At 41.0% G+C, this 20,948-nt stretch overlaps 1 protein-coding gene across 2 annotated transcripts in view; it reads right to left on the bottom strand.

Moving 5' to 3' along the window:
• Positions 1-20,948, bottom strand: part of CMSS1 (cms1 ribosomal small subunit homolog) — a 398,213-nt gene that overhangs the window by 30,279 nt on the left and 346,986 nt on the right. For both annotated transcript variants that reach the window (XM_028134803.2, XM_054714032.1), the window contains exon 2: positions 4,660-4,748. In XM_028134803.2, coding sequence (XP_027990604.1) covers positions 4,660-4,748 — 89 coding nt within the window. The remainder of the gene's footprint in view (positions 1-4,659; positions 4,749-20,948) is intronic.

The raw sequence follows: 20,948 nt of genomic DNA, 5'->3' as shown, positions 1-20,948 counted from the left end.
CCGTGCACGCTGCCTGTGTTACGTGCTCAATAAAAGGCCTTTGTTGTTGAAACCTGGGTCATGGAAAGAGGTGAATGCTCACAGAAATGAAGAATGTATTTAACTCTCTCCTCTTCTTCCTGTGGCCCCCTGTCCTTTCTCTAACATGGTGGCTGTGGGAAAAGAAGAGCCAAGGCACTAAAAACAGGAATTAGCAATGCGCCACCAAGGAGAAGACAGGAAAAATGAAGGCTTGGGCTAGTTTATTCATGCAAATTTCTTCCAGTGATGAGAAAACGTGAGCAGCAAGCAAGAAAAATATCAAGGCAGAAAGTAAGGGAAAAGGAAGCCAATCGGGTATGAAGAAGTTATTAAGAACCGAGTTCTGCAGGTAGGTCAAAGAAGGCATGACTATGGTGTGGTCAGTGGAATAAGTTAAGGTAAAATCAAACCACACCTTGGTGAAATAAATTGAAAGCTAAGGCTGTTAACTATAGGCCTTTGAAAGGATGGTTAAAACTAGAACCGATATAGGGCCTTTGAGCAAAATATTTAATGGCTGAGGAGAAAGCTAATAAAAAATATAAAAAATATCTTTCTGCCTTCCTCTTTCCGCAGATTAAAAATAATGAACAAAATAAAAGAGATTTGAAGTATGTATTTCACTATAATTATTAACACTTCAGTGTTTACTCTTTTTGTCAACCATTATTGAAAGTGCTTTACAAGTATTAGTCATTTAGTACCCATTGCAACTTTGTGAGGAAAACACAATTACTATCATCATTTTTCCAATAAGGAGACTGATGCTCAGAGAGTTTAACTTGTTTAAGGTGTCACAGCTTATAGGTAGTCACTATGCCAATCTGCTCCACAAACTGGTCACAAAATTTGGGTAGAGTCACCCTCCATTGGAAGGAGTTTAGGGCCACTTACAATAAGACTACAAATCATTATTACAAAGATGAAAAATTTGTACTGACACTAGGTAGTCCTTTAAAAATCAGACATAGGGAGTTTCCAGTCAAGATGGAGGCATAGGTAAATGTGATACTAAAATCCTCCCACAATCACATCAAAATTGCAACCAAACTACAGAACAACCATAATTCAGAACCCCTTGAAATCTAGCTAAATGGAAGTCCTATAAGACTAAGGATATAAAGAAGAAGCCACTGAGACTGGTAGGAGAGGCGGAGATGCCAACAGGCTGGTCCCACATCTATGTGAGGCGGTTAAAAGTATCTTGGCTGCAAAGGTCCCCCAGAGAGCCAGGGGTCCCAGCCTCACACCAGAACCCATGGCCCAGGAAAAAGATATTTCATGAAAATGGAAACAAACAAAGCTAAGGTAGCAATACTTATACCAGACAAAATAGACTTTAAAACAAAGGCTACAACAAGAGACAAAGAAGGACCTAGCAACTCTACTTCTAGGTATTTATCCAAAGAAACCCAAAATACTAAATTGAAAAGACATATACATCCATATATTTATTGCAGCATTACTTACAATAGCCAGGATATAGAAGCAACCTAACTGTCCATCAATAGATGACTGGATAAAAAAGAAGTGGTGCATAAATACAATGGCCTGGAGCAGGGAGGTGGGGTGGGCTAGAAGGAGCCAATGGGGGGGAGGGGGAGAAGGGAACATATATAATACTTTCACAATAAAGATTAAACACACACACACACTGAGATATCACCTCATGCCTGTCAAAGTGGCTATCATCAATAAATCAACCAACAAATGCTGGCAATGAAGTGGAGAAAAGGGAACCCTCATGCACTGTTGTTGGGCATCCAGACTGGTGCAGCCATTCTGGAAAACAGTATGAAGTTTCCTCAAAAAATTAAAAATGAATCTGCCTTTTGACCCAGGGATTCACTTCTGGAAATAATTAGAGGCCGGGTGCATGAAAATTCATGCACTGGATGGGGGGGTCCCTCAGCCCTGCCTGCCCCCTCTCACAGTCCCGGAGCCCTCAGGGGCAGGAGGCAACCTGGCAATCAGGGGAAGGCGACGCCCCCATCACACCTCTGCTGCTGCCACTGCCGGCAGCGCAAGCCTTGGCTGGCCCTGGTTACCTGAGCCTTGGGCCGGCCCTGGGCGGCTGGGCAGCTGCCATCCGAGGCTTGCCTGCACCTCAGGCGTCGGCTGGGCAGCCGACATCCGAGGCTTGCCTGCACCTCGGGGCAGCCCTGGGCAGCTGGGGGGCTGAGGGTGGGTCCAGCCGCCCTGTGCGCCTGCTGCCCCCCCCAGTGGGGCTGAAAGGACTGTTGGACTCCAGTGGGGCTGAGAGGACTGGACGCCACCATCTTGTGGCTATGGGCGCCGCCATCTTTGTGATGGTGTGATGGTCAATTTGCATATTCCCTCTTTATTAGATAGGATAATTCCAAAAGACTAATCAGAAATAATATATGCACCCTTATGTTTGCAGCAGCATTGTTTACAATAGCCAAGATCTGGAAAGAGTTCAAGTGCCCATCAGTAGATGAGTGGTTAAAAAAGCTGTGGTGCATTTGTACAATGGAATTCTACTTGGCTGTAAAAAAAACCACATACACAAAAAAAGGAAATGTTACCTTTGTGACAGTTTGGATGGACCTGGAGATTATAATGCTAAGTGAAATAAGCCAGTCAGAGAAAGACAAATACCATATGATCTCACTTATAAGTGAAATCTAATGAAAAATAAACTGACAAACAAAATAAAAACAGAGGCATACATACATGGAACAGATTGGCAGCTGTCAGAGGGGAGGAATGTTAGGGTATTGGATGAAAGAAGGTGAAGGGATTAACCTTTTGCACTTGGATGTTGAGTGTGACTCGACACGGTTAGCATCGGTAGCAGCTCGTATGTCGAATTGTATTGAATGTATCAATAATTTGAAATATAAAAAAATCCAAATAAATAAGTCTGTATGAAAAGAAACTCCAGTTTTTTATTCTACTGCCACGCTTTGTAAAATCTGGGGTATTTAAAAAATTAAATCCCGAGTAGAATAAAGGAATCGAGAAAAAAGCAAACGAGTGCAAAGGGTTAAGCCCCAAATGTATATATAACACAAAAAGTAGTGATAACCAGAGGGAAAGGAAGTATGGGTAGGAAGAAGTGGGCAAAGTGGGAAAGAATAGGGATGGAAAGGGACTTTCTGTGGGGCAATGGGGGCATGATGCAGTGCATATGATGTTTTATTGAGTTGTACCCTTGAAACCTGTATGGCTTTGTGAAGCAATGTCACCCCAATAAATTCAATTAAAAAAAAAAAAGAAGTGGTATATATATACAATGGAATATGATTCAGCCATAAAAAAGAATGAAAAAAAAAAAAAGAATGGAATGAAATCTTGCCATCTGCAACAACATGGATGGGTCTAGAGCATATTTTCCTGAGTGAAATTAAGTCAGACAGAGAAACACAAATGCCATATGACCTTCCCTTACATGTAGAATCTGAAAAACAAAATAAATGAACAAGCAGAACAGAAACCGACTCACAGGTACAGAGGATATTTTGATGGTTGCCAGATGAGAAGGATGTTGTGGGGCTGGGTGGAAAAGGTAAAGGGATTAAGAAGTATAGCCCTGACCTGCGTGGCTCAGTGTTTAGAGTGTTGTACTTCTCACGGAAGGTCTTGGGCTTGATTCCCGGTCAAAGGCACACACCTGAGTTGCAGGTCTTAAACCCTACCCCTGGTTGGGGCGGGTGTGGGAGGCAACCAATCCATGTGTCTCTGTCACATCAATGTTTCTCTCTCCTCTCTCTTCCCTTCCCCTCTCTAAAAAAATCAACTGAAAAATATCCTCACTACTTGGATGAGGATTAAAAAAAAGATATAGTACAAATTGGTAGTTACAGAATAATCATGGGAATGTAAAGTATAGGAAATATATAGGAAATATTAATATTGTAATAACTATATATGCTATTAGATGGGTAATAGATTTATTGGGGTGATCACTTTATAAGCTATATAAATGTTAAAAATGGGGCTGTACACCTCAAACTAATATGATATTATATGTCAACTGTAATTTAAAAAAATTAAAAACAAAATAAAAATTACAAAAACCACAACACACACACATGGTAATCAATCAGGTTTGAGGGACACATAATGTGAAAAAGCTGCAAATGGATGTGAGTTGGCAGTGTGAAGATTAAAAAGAAACAAAAGGTCATAGGCACAGGAAACAAAGTTTATCAAATGTCTACTCTGAAGGCAGCAAACACTGTGATAAGAATTCATACAACGGACCATAATGCTGGGTAACATGTGGTTCTGGAGCCTGCTGGCAGCATAGCATGGCGCTGCAATCATGTGTTGGTGGGGGGCGGGGGGGGGGTAAGCTCGAATATCTTAATGAAATCTGTCTCCTTTTAGGAACTGTACCTAAAACAATAAGACTGGATATTTGGTGAAAATGTAATACAGAAATCTAAGATACCATTATTGTAAAATACATTTATATATCAAAAATATTAGGGGAAAAATAGGCCTTGCTTGTTGATAATTAATGCAGCATGGCTCTTTCAAAGCAGAGAGGGTAAAAGCTTCCCTGAAATCTGGCCAGCAGCTGCTCTTAGGGCACAGGGAATACTGCACAGGGTGGAAGAGGATGACCGCAGAATCCAACAGCTGGGACTTTCCCATAGTGACTGTCACCTGTTTGGTTTTCTTCGACAGGACAGGAACTGGAGCTGTCTCCTGCTGCATCATTTCTACGTCTCCCCCTCCTTCACCATCTGATGCTTCTAGAAAATATAAAGTTTAAAAATCAGAAAAGCCTCTCACCCTCCACCCAATTGCTATGACTGCTATAATCTCGGCATGAGACCTTTCTAGAAGGGTCTATCCCTTGACTTAGCAATTCCACCTCTAGGAAGATGCAGTTCAGGAAATGACCCAAAATGAAGCTGGAGATTTCAGCACCAAGATGGCAGTTTTATTTATAAAGCTGCAACACTGAAGATTATCCAGATGTCTAACATTAGAGGATGTTTAATTATGGAACACACAACTCACACTGATTTTACAGATATTACACTCTTTATGTTTAGATTTAAAAAAGCTACTGCTACTTAGAGGGGATTATAGGTTATGAGAAATTCTTGTTTTGAATTTTTAAAATATTTCAAATATGGAAAAGATAAATTCTTACTCTAAGAATCAGGAAAAATAAAAGTTTTAATGTTTTTCCTGTTTATAAAGTTCTCTTGAAGAAGCATAGCAACCCTAAGTTTCCTACCTTCCTTTGCCATACAGCCTTCCCGATTATAGCAGTTGCTTTATAGAGACATTTGGAAACTTTGAAAGGTTTTACTCATTCCCTTTGAGTTTCTCTATATATCGCAGTCAGCTCAAAATATGAATTTGTGAGCAAATCTTGGTCAGAATTCAGATTTAGGTCCAAATTAACCCATCTGGTAGTCTCCAGCATTTAAAGTTTGCATGCTATAATGATTAATTTTGTGTCAACTTGATTGAGCCACAAGGTGTCTACATATTTGGTCAAACATTATTCTGGGTATTTCTCAATGAAAGAACATTGGAATGGATATACTGAATAAAACAGATTGCCCTCCCTAATGTGCTTGATTGCAGATATCCAACCAGATGAAGGACTGAATAGGCTAGCCCTCCTCTGAGTAAGAGAATATTTTCTGCCTTTGGACTTGAACTGAACATGGGCTCTTCCTGGATTTGGAGCATGTCAGACCCCAGACTGGAACTAGAGCATAGGCTCTCCAGGTCTCCAGCTTGCCAGTTCATCTTGCAGATACTGAGACTTGTCAGCCTCCATAATTGCATGAGCCAAAACCTTACTTTATATCTACATCTAGCTATATACATGTATAGATAGATATATATAGATATCTATCCCCTATTGGTTCTGTTTTTCTGGAGAACCCTGATTTATACACATACTTTCAACTGTGTAGCATGAAAAAGAATTCTACCCAAAAAATTAAAAACAAAATAAAATTTTAAAAAAAAAAATTTCACACATGGTAATCAATCAGGTTTGAGGGACACACAATGTGAAAAAGCTGCAAATGGATGTGAGTGAGCAGTGAGCAGGTAGACAATTAACAGGGAATTTTAAATGAGTGATTACATTGGTATTAAAAGTATTTATAGAATTTTTCCCTTTGGGGAGAAAGTATTAGTAATCATATTTTTCCTTATTCCTCCTGCTAAGTACAGCTTAAAATCCTGAGCCTTATATAGGTATAAAACAAACATAAGAAGTCTCTGAAAGGTAGAGGGAAGAAGGCAGACTGGCGAGGAATTCTGGGGCCCAATGAATGAACATAAATGTGAGCTCCTTAGGTTTTCTTTTTGCTTCATTATCTCAGACTTGGATCTTAAGAAGCATCAACTTGAAAATGCCAATTTGAGACCAGATAAAAAAGGCCCCAATAAATATCTTCTCTATTCAACAAAATAACCAGGAAAGGGGCAGCCTAGGAAGACTGAAAACTTTTAGACAGTAATCACTTGACTCCAGCCAACACCACACAAAACTGTGGCCTAGTCCCCACCAGCAAAGGCTGAGTGGGGAGCCAAGTTTTCATCCTTGCAAGGCTGTAATGAGACTCCCTAACTCCTCCTCCACTGCCTACCAAGTGGGAATGGACCCCTGAAGGGATTTGCATCCCTGAAGAGTGGTAACAAATCCGTGTTCCCTCCTCTCATCACCACCACCACTGCTGTAGTATTAATGGAGACCACATGGTGAGCCTGGACTTCCTCTCACTCCCCACTAGGATATTATCAGAGTCCTAGTAAAGTCAGGACTTCTCATGCTGCCCAATGGTAACAAGATCACATCCACACTAATAATTTTAGCAACCACTAAAAAAGCTTTAGAAAGATAAACTCAAAAACAGAAAGATAAAATGAAATAGAATTGTAAATATGTTCAAGTAACCCACTGGAAATTAGGAAAGAGAAAATAGAGAAACAAAACACAGCAAACAAACAGAAAAAAAAAAAAAACCCCAAACAAAATAATATGGTAGATTTAAACCCCAACATATCTATAATTATAATAATGTAAATGGTCTAACCACACCAATTTAAAGGCAGAGATTGACAGAGTGGATTAAAAGAGATGAACTAACTATATACTGGTTACAAGAAACTTACCTCAAATATAACAATATAGGCAAGTTTGGAAAGCAAAATGAAGGAAAAAAATATAACATACAAATATTGATCAAAAGAAAGCAGGAGTGGATATATTAATATCTGGTAAAGTAGACTTAAAAAAAGTAGACTTCAAAGTAAATAAAATGACCAGAAAAAGAGGACATTATATAATGACAAAGGGTGAATTTGCCAAGATGACACAGCAATCTTAAATGCGTATGCATCAAACAACAGAGCTACAAAATATGAGAAGCAAAAACAAACAAAAAACAAACAAACACACAAAAACACACAAAAAAACCCTGATAGAAATGAAAGAAGAAATAAACAAACTTACAATTAAGTCGCAAACTTCAACAGTCCTCTCAGAAATTGAGAGAATTACTAGACAGAAAATCAGCAAGGACATATAGAAATACTAAGTGACAACAGTAACCAACAGGATCTGATCAACATTTTGTAGAACACTCCACTCAAGAGTGGAATACATATTCTTTTCAAGTGTTATGGAACATATACCAGTATAGATCATATTGTAGGAAATAAAACAACAAATTTCAGAAAATTGAAATTGATAAATAGCATGTAAAAAAACCCTACAACAAACATACTTTATAATGCAAGACCGAATGCTTTCCCCTGTGTGAGAACAAGATAGCTACTCTGACCAATATTATTCCACATAGTACAGGAACTTTTAACTAGTGCAATAAGACAAGAAAGTGAAATAAAAGGCATATAATCAGAAAGGAAGAAATCAAGCTATTCCCATTTGCAGATGACATATTGTTTTCATAGAAAATCTCAAGGAATCTTTAAAAACAACAACAAAAAATCCCCTGCTAGAACTAATAAGAGAGTTAGCAAAGTTGCAGAATAAAAAATAAACATGCAAAAATCAATTTAATTTCCAAATATTAGAAATGAGAATGTGAATAAAAAAAAAATACAGTGCCTTTGGACTTGAACATGGGCTCTTCCTGGATCTGGAGCATGTCAGACCCCAAGGTGGCTCAGTAGTAGAGCGTCAACTTATGAACCAGGAAGTCACAGTTCGATTCCCAGTCAGAGCATATCATATGCCCAGGTTGCAGGCTCAATCCCCAATGGTGCAGAAGGCAGCCGATCAATGATTCTCTCTCATCATTGATGTCCCTATCTCTCTCTCCCTCTTCCTTCCTCCCTGAAATCAATAAAGACATATTAAAAAAAATACAGCACCATTTACAATTGCTGAAAAATTCCCAAAATAATTAGGTGTAAATTTCACAAAACATGTAAGTATTTTTGATTGCATGCTGAAAACCACAAAAAACAGATGAAATAAACCAAAGAAGACCTAAATAAATGGAGAGATATACCATGTTAATAAATTGGACAATGAATCATAGTAAAGATACAAGTTCTCCTTAAAATGATATACAGGTTTAACACTATTTCTAACAAAATCCCAGCAAGATTTTCTCTAGATATATACAATTATTATAAAACTAGAGGCCTGATGCATGAAATTTGTGCAAGAGGCTTGGCCCTCGCAGCCACAGCAGTTTGCCTTGGCCCTCACAGCCCTGGCTTCGTCTGGAAGGTCATCTAGAAGGACATCCGGAAGGTCGTTCAGCTGTCTGGTCTAATTAGCACATTACACTTTATTATTATAGATTTATGTAGAATGGCAAAGGAACTGGAATAGTAAAAATAATTTTGAAAAAGAATAATCAAGTGAGAGAAATTAGTTTACACCATTTCAAGACTTACATAGCTATAGAAATAGAATATAGACCCAGAAAGAGACCCATACAAATATGTCCTACTGATTTTTGACCAATGTATAAAAGCAATTTAATGAAGGAAAGGTCCTTTCAACAAAGGGGGAAAAATGTATAAAACCTTTATAGTTTAGAAAAAAATCTTTAGAGTTTAGGGTTAGGCAGAGTCCTTAATTTTGACACCAAGAGTACAATCAATAAAATAAATAATTAATGTTAGACTTTATCCAAATTGAAAACTTTTGCTTTGCAAGGACCCTTGAAATAATAAGACTCAGAGTGGGAAAAATAGTTACAAACCATATATCTAACAAAGGACAGACTAGTATCTAGACAGCATTAAAAAATTCTCAAAATTCAACACTAAAAACCCAGACAATTAAATTAGGAAATATCAAAAGACATGAACAGATATTTCATTAAAGTGGATACAATATGGCAAATAAGTAGATTAAAATATGTTCCACATCATTAAACACTAGGAAAATGCAATTAAAACTATGAGATACTTCTACGATAAACTTATAACACCTAACATTTAAAAAATAGCACCAATACCAAATGGTGGTGAGTGAGGGTACAGAGAGACTGATAACTCATATATTGCACTGGGAATGTAAAATGGTACAGACACTTCCATTCCACAAATGGAAAATAGTTTAGCAGTTTCTTATAAAAACTAAACCTGTAACTACTAGATAATACATCAATTGTACTCCTGGACATTTATCCCAGAGAAATAAAAACATGTTTATACAACAAACTGTATATAAATGTTTACAGCAGCTTTATTTATTATTTATAATAGCCCCCAAATTGGAAATAACCAAGATGACCTTCAGTGGGTGAATGGTTAAGCAACCTGTAGTATATCCATACCATGGAATACTAATCAGCAATAAAATGAAAGGAACTATTGATAGGCACAGAAATTAATCTCCAGAGAATTATGCTGAGTAAAAAAAGCCCATCCCAAAAGGTTACATATTGTGAGATTTCATTTATATAACATTACTGAAATGACAAAATTATAGAAATGGAGAACAGAATAGAGGTTACAAGGAGTTGACAGGATGGGGTTGGGAGGGACGTGGGTGTGGCTACAAGAGAGCAACAAGAAGGATTCTTGTTGGGATGGAAATGTTCTGTATCCTGACTGTGTCATGTCAATATCCTTGTTTTGATTTTGATCTATAGTTTTGCCAGTTGTTATCACTGAGGGTATCTAGGAAAGGGGACATGTGATTTCTTTGTACTGTTTTTTTTTTTTTTTTTTGAGATGGAAGGAAAAATCACATTTCACTTTATTAGGTTATAGCAAAATGTATACAAAAAAATCACAACTTCTATCATAAGTTATATTTTGTTAACGTAAAAAAACCATTGAAACCTGTAAAGAATTTTTGTGAGTTTATTTGAGCCAAACTGTCGACATATGCCGGGAAGCAGAACCTAAAATGAATTGAGATAATGCTCCGGAGAATGGCGGGTTACATTTGTATTTATATATTGCAATCAAAGGAGGGATGTAGGTGGGTTACATGAAATTCATTGGTGATAGATTAAGGAGGTGAAATAAAGCAAAGTGGGGGGAAACCCCTGGGATTAGATAAAAAGTAAAATGATGGACACATACTTACGTGGGTGCAGGAACAATTAAAATGATAATGAAGGAATTTGTGGTATCTGTCCTGGTGCCCACCATGTTTGGTTGTGCCCCAGGGGCTCCAGAAAAAGGGAAGTTACAAGTTACCCAGACATTTCAAGAGTATGTTATCATAGATGCAAAAAGACAGATAGGCTCAGTTAAGGTAAAGGTTGACCTTGTCAATGAAGATACTGGCCTAGGATGTAACTGCCCACCATAACTGGGTTTAGTTAAAGTTTAGTTTCAGACCTTCCTTTGTGGTTACTTTAGGTCTCTGAGTTTGCAAGGCTGCTATGGAGGCCTCCCCTGAGCTTTTCAGGTCAGCATGTGGCCCCTTTCATCCACAACTTATCCTATCTAATAAAAGAGTAATATGCAAATTGACCATCACTCCAACACACAAGATGGCTGCCCCCATGTGGTCAAAGATGGCTGCCCCCATGTGGTCAAAGATGGCAGCCACCCCCATGTGGACACAAGATAGCCACCACAAGATGGCCAGCAGGGGAGGGCAGTTGGAAGGGACCAGGCCTGCAAGGGAGGGCAGTTGGGGGCGATCAAGCCTGGAGGGGAGGGCAGTTAGAGATGACCAGGTTGGCAGAGGAGGAAAGTTGGGGGCAACCAGGCCTGCAGGGAAGGGCAGTTGGGGGTGGGGAGACCCAGGCCTGCAGGGGAGGAGTTGGGGGGGACCAGGCCTATAGGAGAGGGCACTTAGGGGCAAACAGGCTGGCAGGGGAGCAGTTAGGCATCAATCAGGTTGTCAGGGGAGTGGTTAGGGGGTGATCAGGCTGGCAGGCAGAAGTGGTTAGGGACAATCAGGAAGGCAGGCAGGCGAGCAGTTGGGAGCCGGCAGTCCTGGATTGTGAGAGGGATGTCAGACCGGGATCGGACCTAAACAGGCAGTTGGACATCTCTCGAGGGGTCCCAGATTGGAGAGGGTGCAGGCTGGGCTGAGGGACACCCCCCCATGAACGAATTTCGTGCACCGGGCCTCTAGTACTATATAAGTATATTCCCACAGTTCTGAAAAATGTTCTGTCATTAAATAATTGAATATTGTTTCTTTTCTTTCTATTGTTTCTCTCTGGAACTCTGATAATCTATGTTAGACCTTTCCATATACCTTCTGTGTATTTTAATCTCTTTTCATACCGTATTTTCCGGCGTATAAGACAACTGGGCATATAAGATTTTCCTGGGTTAAAAAGTCATCTTATACACCGGAAAATATGGTACCTTATAATTCTTTTGATGTATGTATTGAGACCATATTATTAGCAACATGTACCGTATTTTCCGGCGTATAAGATGACTTTTTAACCCAGGAAAATCTTATACGCCCAGTCGTCTTATACGCCGAAAAATATGGTATTTTTCTTCTTATTTTGTCTCACTGGGTCAAACTTTGGGTAATGGTCTTGGTTTTATCAGCTCATCCAGTAATTATTTACTCAATTTCATATAATATGACTTTTAACCATTCATTGAAGGTTTAATTTTAGTAATTACATTTCCCATTTCTATAAATTATGTTTGGTACTTTTCCAAATATGCTTGGTCGTTTTCCCCCCCAAGTTTATTTTTATATTTTATTGTTTAAGGTATTACAAATAGTAGTACATATGTCTCCTTTTTTCCCCATTGACCTCCCCCCGCTACCCCTTCCCCACACTTGCCCTCAGGCCCCCCCCCCCAGTGTCTTGCGTCCATTGGTTATGCTAATATGCATGCATACAAGTCCTTCAGTTGATCTCTTTGTATTGTTTTTTAACAGCTGCATATGAATCGACACTGATTTCAAAATAAAAAGTTTAATAAAAACAAAAAGTCTTTAAAGGAGCACCATCCTGCTGCGGAGGCATCCCTGTCACTGTAGTTCTTACTCAGTGCCAGGAGGGCAGCTGGGTTCAGAATGGCGGTCAACCCAGGGAGGCCACAATGTAGTTAAAAAAAAAAAAAAAAAAAAAGCCTGAGGGCTAGGGTGCACTAAGGTACAGGAGGCTCTGTTAAATTTGAAGTTCATATACACACTGAATAATTTTTTAATATAGGTAAGTCCCAAATATTGCATTGGGAATATCTAAATTATTAACTGTTGATCTAAAATTCAAATTTAACATGGTGCTTTGTATTTTTACTTGCTAAATCTGGCAACCCTACCTGGGGAGTACCCTTCCCCAGAAAAGGCCACCTTTAGTCCTGTGAAATTTCTTACACTGGCTTCTATTCATAGTGTCCTCTTTCTTTTAACATCCTACAACGCTCTTCATCTGAAATCCTTCAATTAAGCCTTTGCTAGGACTTGTACACTTACCGTATCTTATTATTATTAATCAGCATAAAATTTTAACCTTCCTCACAGTGTGTGCACATATTGCATAATTGCTAGGCTTTCTCTCCATCTCAACTGTAAACAGTTTGAGGGTACTCATGAGTACCTCAAGTACTTGACCCAGTGTTGATTATAAGTAGAAAGTGCTCCTTTCTATTGCTTTATTTACATTTCTCTTATAGAATATATGTAAAACATCAAACTCCTTCCTTAAGTCTTCTATCCTTTTATTAGCTTTAAAATCACTTTAAGATAAAAAGGATGAAACAAATAAATGTCAGGATCAAAACCATAAATTTTTAAAAATCAAGCTAAGCTATTTTAAAAAATGTCTGAATTCTGTATTCCTCCATTGCCCGGAGTCTGAAAATGGAAGTGTACATAATCTGTATTTAAGCAATCTAGCTGAAAATAGCATACTTAAAAAGTGATGTTACTCTTACACAACAAAAACCCAAGAGAAATATTTAAAATACTGTTAATCAAATGCTCTAACTATGAGTTATTTCTTGTTACAAAAAATTATTTCATTTGAAACCTTTTAATATATAAAATGACCTCATATCATATCACTATGGGTTGAATATATTAGTTTCTTTAGTCTGATATTTTTTGGTTCCAAAAGAGAAAAGTGCTCTTCTGAAATAAGGATGCTAGTTCTGTGATTTCCATTAAGAGAATACTGAAAGAAAAACATGGAGACCCAAGCCACCCAACCTGGGCCCAGCACCAGGGTTCCTCTAGAGTTGCTGGCATTTGAGGAAGTTATGCTAGATCTGTGCCACTCAGTTCTAGTGGTTGATTGAGACCGTGGACTGGAGCCACCATGAAGGTGTCACCTCACCTCCAAATCCCTGAGTCTACTTAAAAAATAAAAAAGATATCTACCAGATGGAATTTGTTGAATTCTTATCAAGTACATTGTTATCTACCTAATAAAAGAGAAACATGCAAATTGACCATCACTCTGCTACACCCACCAGCCAATCAGGAGTGAGTATGCAAATTAGCCCAACAAAGATGGCTGCGGCCACGGAGCTGGCGCGAGCAGGAGGCTTGGGTTGCTTCTGGTGATGGAGAAAACCAAGCTTCCTGCCTGCCCTGGCCTCCTCTCAAGGCTACAAAGTTTCAATTATAGAAGATAAATAAATCCCAGATACCTTCTTCCAGCCGGCCCTGGCCTCCGCTTAAGGAGGCGCTGAAAAAAAAGAAAAAAAAGAAAAAAAGGAGGGGCTGTGAGCCTGGATCGATGTGGGGACATAGCCAGCCTGAAAACAGCCATCAGCTCCTCACCCAGGTTGGCCACATTCCCATGGGGTGAGGGTCCCCGCTGGGGGACTTGGCAAGCCTGCAAACAGCCATCAGCCCCTCACCCAGGCTGGCCAGGCACCCCAGTGGGGACCCCCACCCTGAAGGGGCTGTGGCCAGCTTGAAAAAAGGCCTCAGACCCTCATCCAGGCTGGCCACGCCCCCCAGCAGGGCCCCTCACCCCATGAGGGCATGGCTGGCCTGCAAACCACCACAGGCCCCTCACCCAGGCCGCCCATGCCCCAAGGGAACCCCCACCCTGATTTGGGACACTCTTCAGGGCAAACCAGCTGGCCCCCATCCATGCACCAGGCCTCTATCTATACTAATAAAAGAGTAATATGCTAATTAGACTGGGAGACCTTCCAGATGTTCTTCTGGACAAAGCCATGGTGGCAGGGCCAAGGTAGAGATGGTTAGAGGCCAAGAGGGGAGGGAAGTTGTGGGTGATCAGGCCAGGATGGGATGGCAGTTATGGGGTGATCAGGCTGGTGGGGGGCGGGGCCGTTGGGGGTAAGCATACCAGCAGGGGGGCCAGTTGGGGGCGAACAGGCCATCAGTGGGGGTCAGTTGGAGGTGATCAGGACAGCGGGGGGGGGGGCAGTTAGGGGTGAGCAGGCCAGTGGGGAGGGAAGGTGGGGGCGAGCAGGCTGGCAGGGGGGGCAGTTGGGGGTGAGCAGGCTGGCAGGGGAGGCAGTTGGGGCGAGCACACTGGCACAGGGGGGCAGTTGGGGTGATCAGGCTGGCGGTGGGGGGCAATTGGGGGCGAGCAGGCCGGCAGGCAGAGTGGTTAGGAGCAATTAGGCAGGCAGGTGAGCAGTTAGGAGCCAGCAGTCCCAGATTGCGAGAGGGATGTCCGACTGCCGGTTTAGGCCCGATCCCTGTAAACTGGCAGGAGGACATCCTTCGAGGGGTCCCAGACTGGAGAGGGTGCAGGCCGGGCTGAGGGATAGCACCCCCCCCCCCCGGTGCATGAATTTCGTGCACCGGGCCTCTAGTCTATACTAATAAAAAGGTAATATGCTAATTAGACGAGGTCGACTGGACATCTTTGGACATCCAACTTCCTTCCGGACAAAGCCACGGTGGCGGGGGCTGAGGCAGAGGCCGTTAGGAGTGATCAGGCCATCAGGGAAGCAAGCAGTTAGGGGCGATCAGGCTGGCATGGGGGAGCAAGCAGTTAGGGGCGAGATCAGGCCGGTGTGTGGGAGCAAGCAGTTAGGGGAAAGATCAGGCCAGCAGGGGAGGGCAGTTGGGGGCGATCAGGCCAGCAGGGGAGGGCAGTTGGGGGTGAACAGGCTGGCAGGCAGAGGCAGTTAGGGGCGATCAGGCAGGCGAGTGGTTAGGAGCCAACAGTCCCAGATTGTGAGGGGGATGTCCAACTGCTGGTTTAGGCCCGATCCCTGAGGGCAGTTGGACATCCCCTGAGGGGTCCCAGATTGGAGAGGGTGCAGGCTGGGCTGAAGGACACCCACCCCCTGAGCACAAATTTCGTGCACCAGGCCTCTAGTTTTAAAATTTATGGCAAGGCCCGGCTGGCATGGCTCAGTGGTTAAGTGTTGACCTGTGAACCAGGAGGTCACAGTTCGATTCCAGGCCTGGGGTGTGGGCTCGATCCCCTGTGTGGGGCATGCAGGAAGCAGCTGACCGATGATTCTCTCTCATCATTGGTGTTTCTATCTCTTTCTCCCTCTTCCTTCCTCTCTGAAATCAAGAAAAATATCTTAAAAAAATAAAATATATCGCAAGAGAGCAGGCTGAAAAAGGTCTTCTCTTTTTAAAAAATATGTTTTTATTAATTTTTAGAGAGTGAGGAAGAGAGAGGGTGAGAGATGTGAGAGAGAATCATTGATTGGTTGCCTTCTGTACACACTCTGACTGGGGATTGAACCAGAACCTGGGCATGTGCCCTGACTGGGAATCAAACTGTGTCCTCCTGATTCATGGGTCAATGATGCTCAACCACTTAGCAACACTGGCCTGCCGAAAAAGGACTTCTTTCCCCCAATCCTTGTCTTTGTCCTCTGTATGAGAAATATCAGAAGCCCAATTTCCCATTGATTTCTTTAAGCTTTCTACTTGCTTGCATCAACCCTTTCTAGGCTCTGGGAGGGACCTTGGCAATAAATCGTAGAGCCTTTTTTTTCTTTAAAAATGTACAAAAGAAAGGTATTTTAACCACAGTATGTTAAGACTACTGTCTATTTCCAGTCAGAATTATCCTGTGTCACACATCCCCTAATGAGTGGTGTCGGAGTGGGAGTGAGCATTGTGGGGATACAGTCAGAGGAAGTTGGTTGAACACACATTTAGTATAAGTGTAATGGGATATTACCTGGTTCACAATCATAATATATATTTAAATTATTTATTGGAGCTGTCCTAGGGTAGGAATGCTTCAAGAAATAATCCTACCACCCTGTGCTAACCGGACACCTGGATGCAAAGTGAGGGGACAGGATGTTGTAGGTCATGACACAAATGTGCCCATAGCACCCATCCCTATAACTATGTGGGAAGTGGAAGAGAAGCCAGGGTTGGATGCATGGAGCCAGAAATCAGTCAGGAAAAAATTCTCCCAATCATCAAAAATGTAAAACAGAGAATTAGGTTCCCATTTTTACCTATTCAAAATAGGATATAGCAGGTGGTGCATTTTGCATAGTTTTAAAGAAACCATATTTTATTATTTCTTCTTTGATGAGGTGAATAAAATAAAAATTTTCAGAATTCCTGTGTTTGTAGCAATATTGTTGTGCTTTCTTATTTAAAATAACTTCTCTCATACCTAATTTTGTATCAGTAACTTTATGTTCTTTTCTAAGAGACCCCCCCTCCCCCCAATTGTATGAGCTTCAGGCCTCACAAAAACCTAGATCTACCCTGGTGAGCAACCTGCTAAATTCTCTTATTAGTTCTCACGGTTTCTCAACAAAACAAATTACTGAAACACACAACAACATGAATAAGTTTCAAAAGACTGATGCTAGCCCAGCCAGTATAGTCCAATGGTTGAGTATCGACCCAGGAACCAAGAGGTTACTGGTTTGATTGCCAGTCAGGGCACATGTTCAGGTTGCAGGCCCCATCCCCAGTAGGGGGCATACTGGAGGCAGCTGGCCGATGTTTCTCTCTCATTAATGTTTCTATCTATCCTTCGCCCTTCCTTTCTCTAAAATAAAAACGTATTTTTAAAAAAAGACTGATGCTAAGCAAAAGAAGACTGATTCAAGAGGCTATCTAATGTGTGATTCCATTTATTTAACACTCTAGTTTATTTAAAACGATAGGGACAAAAACAGATCAGCAGCCACTGAGCAGTGGAGAAGGGAGACCTCTGGAGGATGATGAAAATATTCTCGAAATTGTTGTGGTTGTACTACTGTATTCGTTAATCAAAATTTACAGAACTGTATACTAAAAGGGGTTAATTTTACTATATGTAAATTACTCCTCAATAAACCTGACTTAAAAAATAATAAAAGTTGCCTTAGCTGGTTTGGCTCAGTGGATAGAGTGTCGGCCTGCGGACTAAAGGGTCCCCGGTTCAATTCCGGTCAAGGGCACATGCCTGGGCTGTGGGCTCAATGCCCAGTAGAGGGCTTGCAGGAGGCAGCTGATCAATGATTCTCTCTCATCATTGATGTTTCTATCTCTTTCTCTCCCTCTCACTTCCTCTCTTAAATCAATAAAAATATGTTTTAAAAAGTTAATTTTCATAAACAATTTGTAGCACTTGCACAATATAGCTCAACTAAGTAACTGGCAGGGGTTGGATTTGAATCCCAGGTATACTAAACCTGAAGTCCACAATCTTAACATAGCCCTGCTTGAAAAGATGTATCTTACAGCTTAATGACATATCCTTTTAAAAATTTTGATTTATTTCAATTACAGTTGACATTCAATATATTAATTTCATATGTACAGCATATTATTTAGACATTTATATAACTTACTAGAGGCCCAGCACGTGAAATTGCGTGAGCCCCATCAGCCACACAAGCCGCAAGTCCCGGCCTGCGAGAGGTGCTCCATGTACCTGCTGGTGACCAGTTGTGGTCGTGATGCCATTATGACCACAGGCCTTTTATGATATAGACTAGAGGCCCAGTGCACGAATTGGTGCACGTGTGAGGTCCCTCAGCTTGGTCAGCGATCGGGCTGATTGGGGCTGGTCAGCCAGGGGGAAGGACCGCAGGTTAGCTGGCTGTGGGAGGTTGGCCAGCCACGGGAGGTTGGCTGTGGGAGTGCACTGACCACCAGGAGGCAGCTCCTGTGTTGAGCGTCTGCCCCCTGGTGGTCAGTGTGTCATCACAGCGACTGGTCAACTGGTCGTTCGGCTGACCGGTTGCTTAGGCTTTTATATATATAGATAAAGTGATCCCCCTGATAAGTCTAGTACCCCCCTGGCACCATACATAATTATTATAGTATTATTGGCTATATTTCCCCCAGGACTATTTTGTAACTGCCAATTTGTACTTAATACCTCCACCTTTTTACCCAAACTCCCTCCCATCTGTTAACCATTAGTTTTTTCTCTATATCTATGAGTCTGTTTCTGTTTGCCAGCCTATGACCTAGTATATAGTCAATTTTTAAAAGTGTATCAAGGTTCTTTTTGAATAGAATGTATAGTTTCTAACCGTTAGATGTAGAGCTATATATCTACATATATATATGTGTGTGTGTATATATATATATATATATATATATATATATATATACACATACATACACATATATATGATTATAGATAAACTAATGCATGTTTTTCAAATCTGTTATATTTTTATGAATATTTCTGTTTTATCTATTTATAATTGAAATGTTTATTAATACCTCCCACTCTTATTTGGAATCTGTCCATGTTTTAATTCTACCAGGTTTTATCTCCTAGGTATATTAGGTGCATGCAAATTGAGAACTGTTACAATATTCTGTTGGTCGAACTGCTTATCATTAGGTTGTGACCCAGTTTTTAAAAATCCTTCTTGTTTAATTTAGTTCAATTTCACTTATTGGGGTGGGGGTGCTCTTTATTTCTAGAGGTAGTCAGCTGTCCTCTGAGAAATCTTATATACACTGAAAACTAATGCCAGAGACACAGCTGTACTTCAACAGTCTAAGTGTTTTGCTAAAATTACTCATCCCTAGGAGTCAGAATGTTTTATTTGGCCAGGAGAGGCAGGGCTGGGAACAACTCATTAAGAAACATGTTCTCAGCTTATTAAGGGACTCCCACCAGCATCACTGAGAAAGAATACAGTTCCCACATCCAAAGAACAAGACCCTGTGAAGAGTGAACTTGCTGAAGGTCCTAAGGCCAAGCCAGCAAAACAACACAGGGCAGTGGAGGGGAGAAGAGGGAGAGAAGTGGAGGGGAGGGGTGAGCAGTGAGAAGCACAGCCAATGAGAAAGGGGCTCTCAATTCTGATTCCACTTATACTAACTGTGGTCATGTTCCATCCTTTACTGCTTCTGTACACTTTTCAAAATAATTAGTACAGCTATGCCATCACCAAAGAATAAGGGCTTATAATCAATTAATCCACACCAGAAAAGAATCGTACTGTCTGTAAATGTATCTCTCACTTACTCTAACTATTCAGAATGCCACATCTCCCTTTATTCTTGTCATGTCGGCTTTTCTATCAAAATCTCACCCTTCCAAAATTCAGGTCAAGTTTCACCTCCTCTGTAAAGACCTTCTGAAAGTAGAAACAAGGCTGTCTTAGGGCTATAATCCAACAAGTAGTCACAATTTTCACTAAGAAAGGAAAATGTGGAGAGAAGAAGACTAGGATCTAGTGTGCAAATAAATTCAGTGCTAGATGGCAGGAGGAGCAGAAAACCCAAGGCCAAGTCTGTGGTGCCTAATGCAGGGCTCTGGTTGCTTTGAGCGGGTGTTCAGAGAAGCTGGGGTAGGTGCAGTCGTCAGGGTCACAGCCTTTTCTGGCCATGCAGAGCCAGGTCCAGGTATGGGGACACTGGACCACTCAAAGTCTTCCACGGGCTTGTGGTGGTTCATTAGGCTTAAATTAGCTCTGCACATACCTCTCAGGATTTGTTTTTCCTAGTCCCCATATCCAGCAAGAAACAGCACAATCTACCTCTTCCATCTCTCGGGCTTAAGATGTCTTCTCCCTCTCTCCACAAGATTTGACAAAACAAATGCTTCTGAATATAAGTTCTTATGAGTTGGTTCTCTCTATCAGAAGTTTTGTTGTCAACCTTAACTGGAATGGGGAGTGGGGGAAATCCCTTTTCACCTTTAATTTTGCCATTTCCAGTGGCAATTGATGCAGCCTGGTCTAACTTCCAATCATGTTATTTTCACAGCTGAAGATGTTCCTAGCAACAAATCCAGACTTTGCTTACAATACATCTTGCCAGTTCCCACAGAATACTTTAGAGCTAGAATTTCTGAAATAAGATGGCAAAACTCTGAACTGGAGTTGCTTTATGGTTCCCAAAACTCTGAAAGAAGGTAAAATACTAAGATCAATAAGATAATCTCAAAAATACATGCCTGATGAAAAATCTTTCACTTCCTTTCTGCAGGGAGCTTAAATGCTACAAGATTTGTGACACCAGTTACATGCCAGCAGAATTAAATCTTGAGGGTTGTTTTTCAAAATTCTGACTGCTCTGGGTTAGTAATACTTCATTTACTAATTTCTAAAAATGCACATAGCAAGCATCCTCAGGAACCACCAGCCTACATGGTGACAAAGCACCC

The sequence above is a fragment of the Eptesicus fuscus genome, chromosome 3, assembly GCF_027574615.1.
Source record: "Eptesicus fuscus isolate TK198812 chromosome 3, DD_ASM_mEF_20220401, whole genome shotgun sequence".
NCBI classification, from domain to species: Eukaryota; Metazoa; Chordata; class Mammalia; order Chiroptera; family Vespertilionidae; genus Eptesicus; species Eptesicus fuscus.
This window is presented reverse-complemented; position numbering and strand designations above follow the sequence as displayed.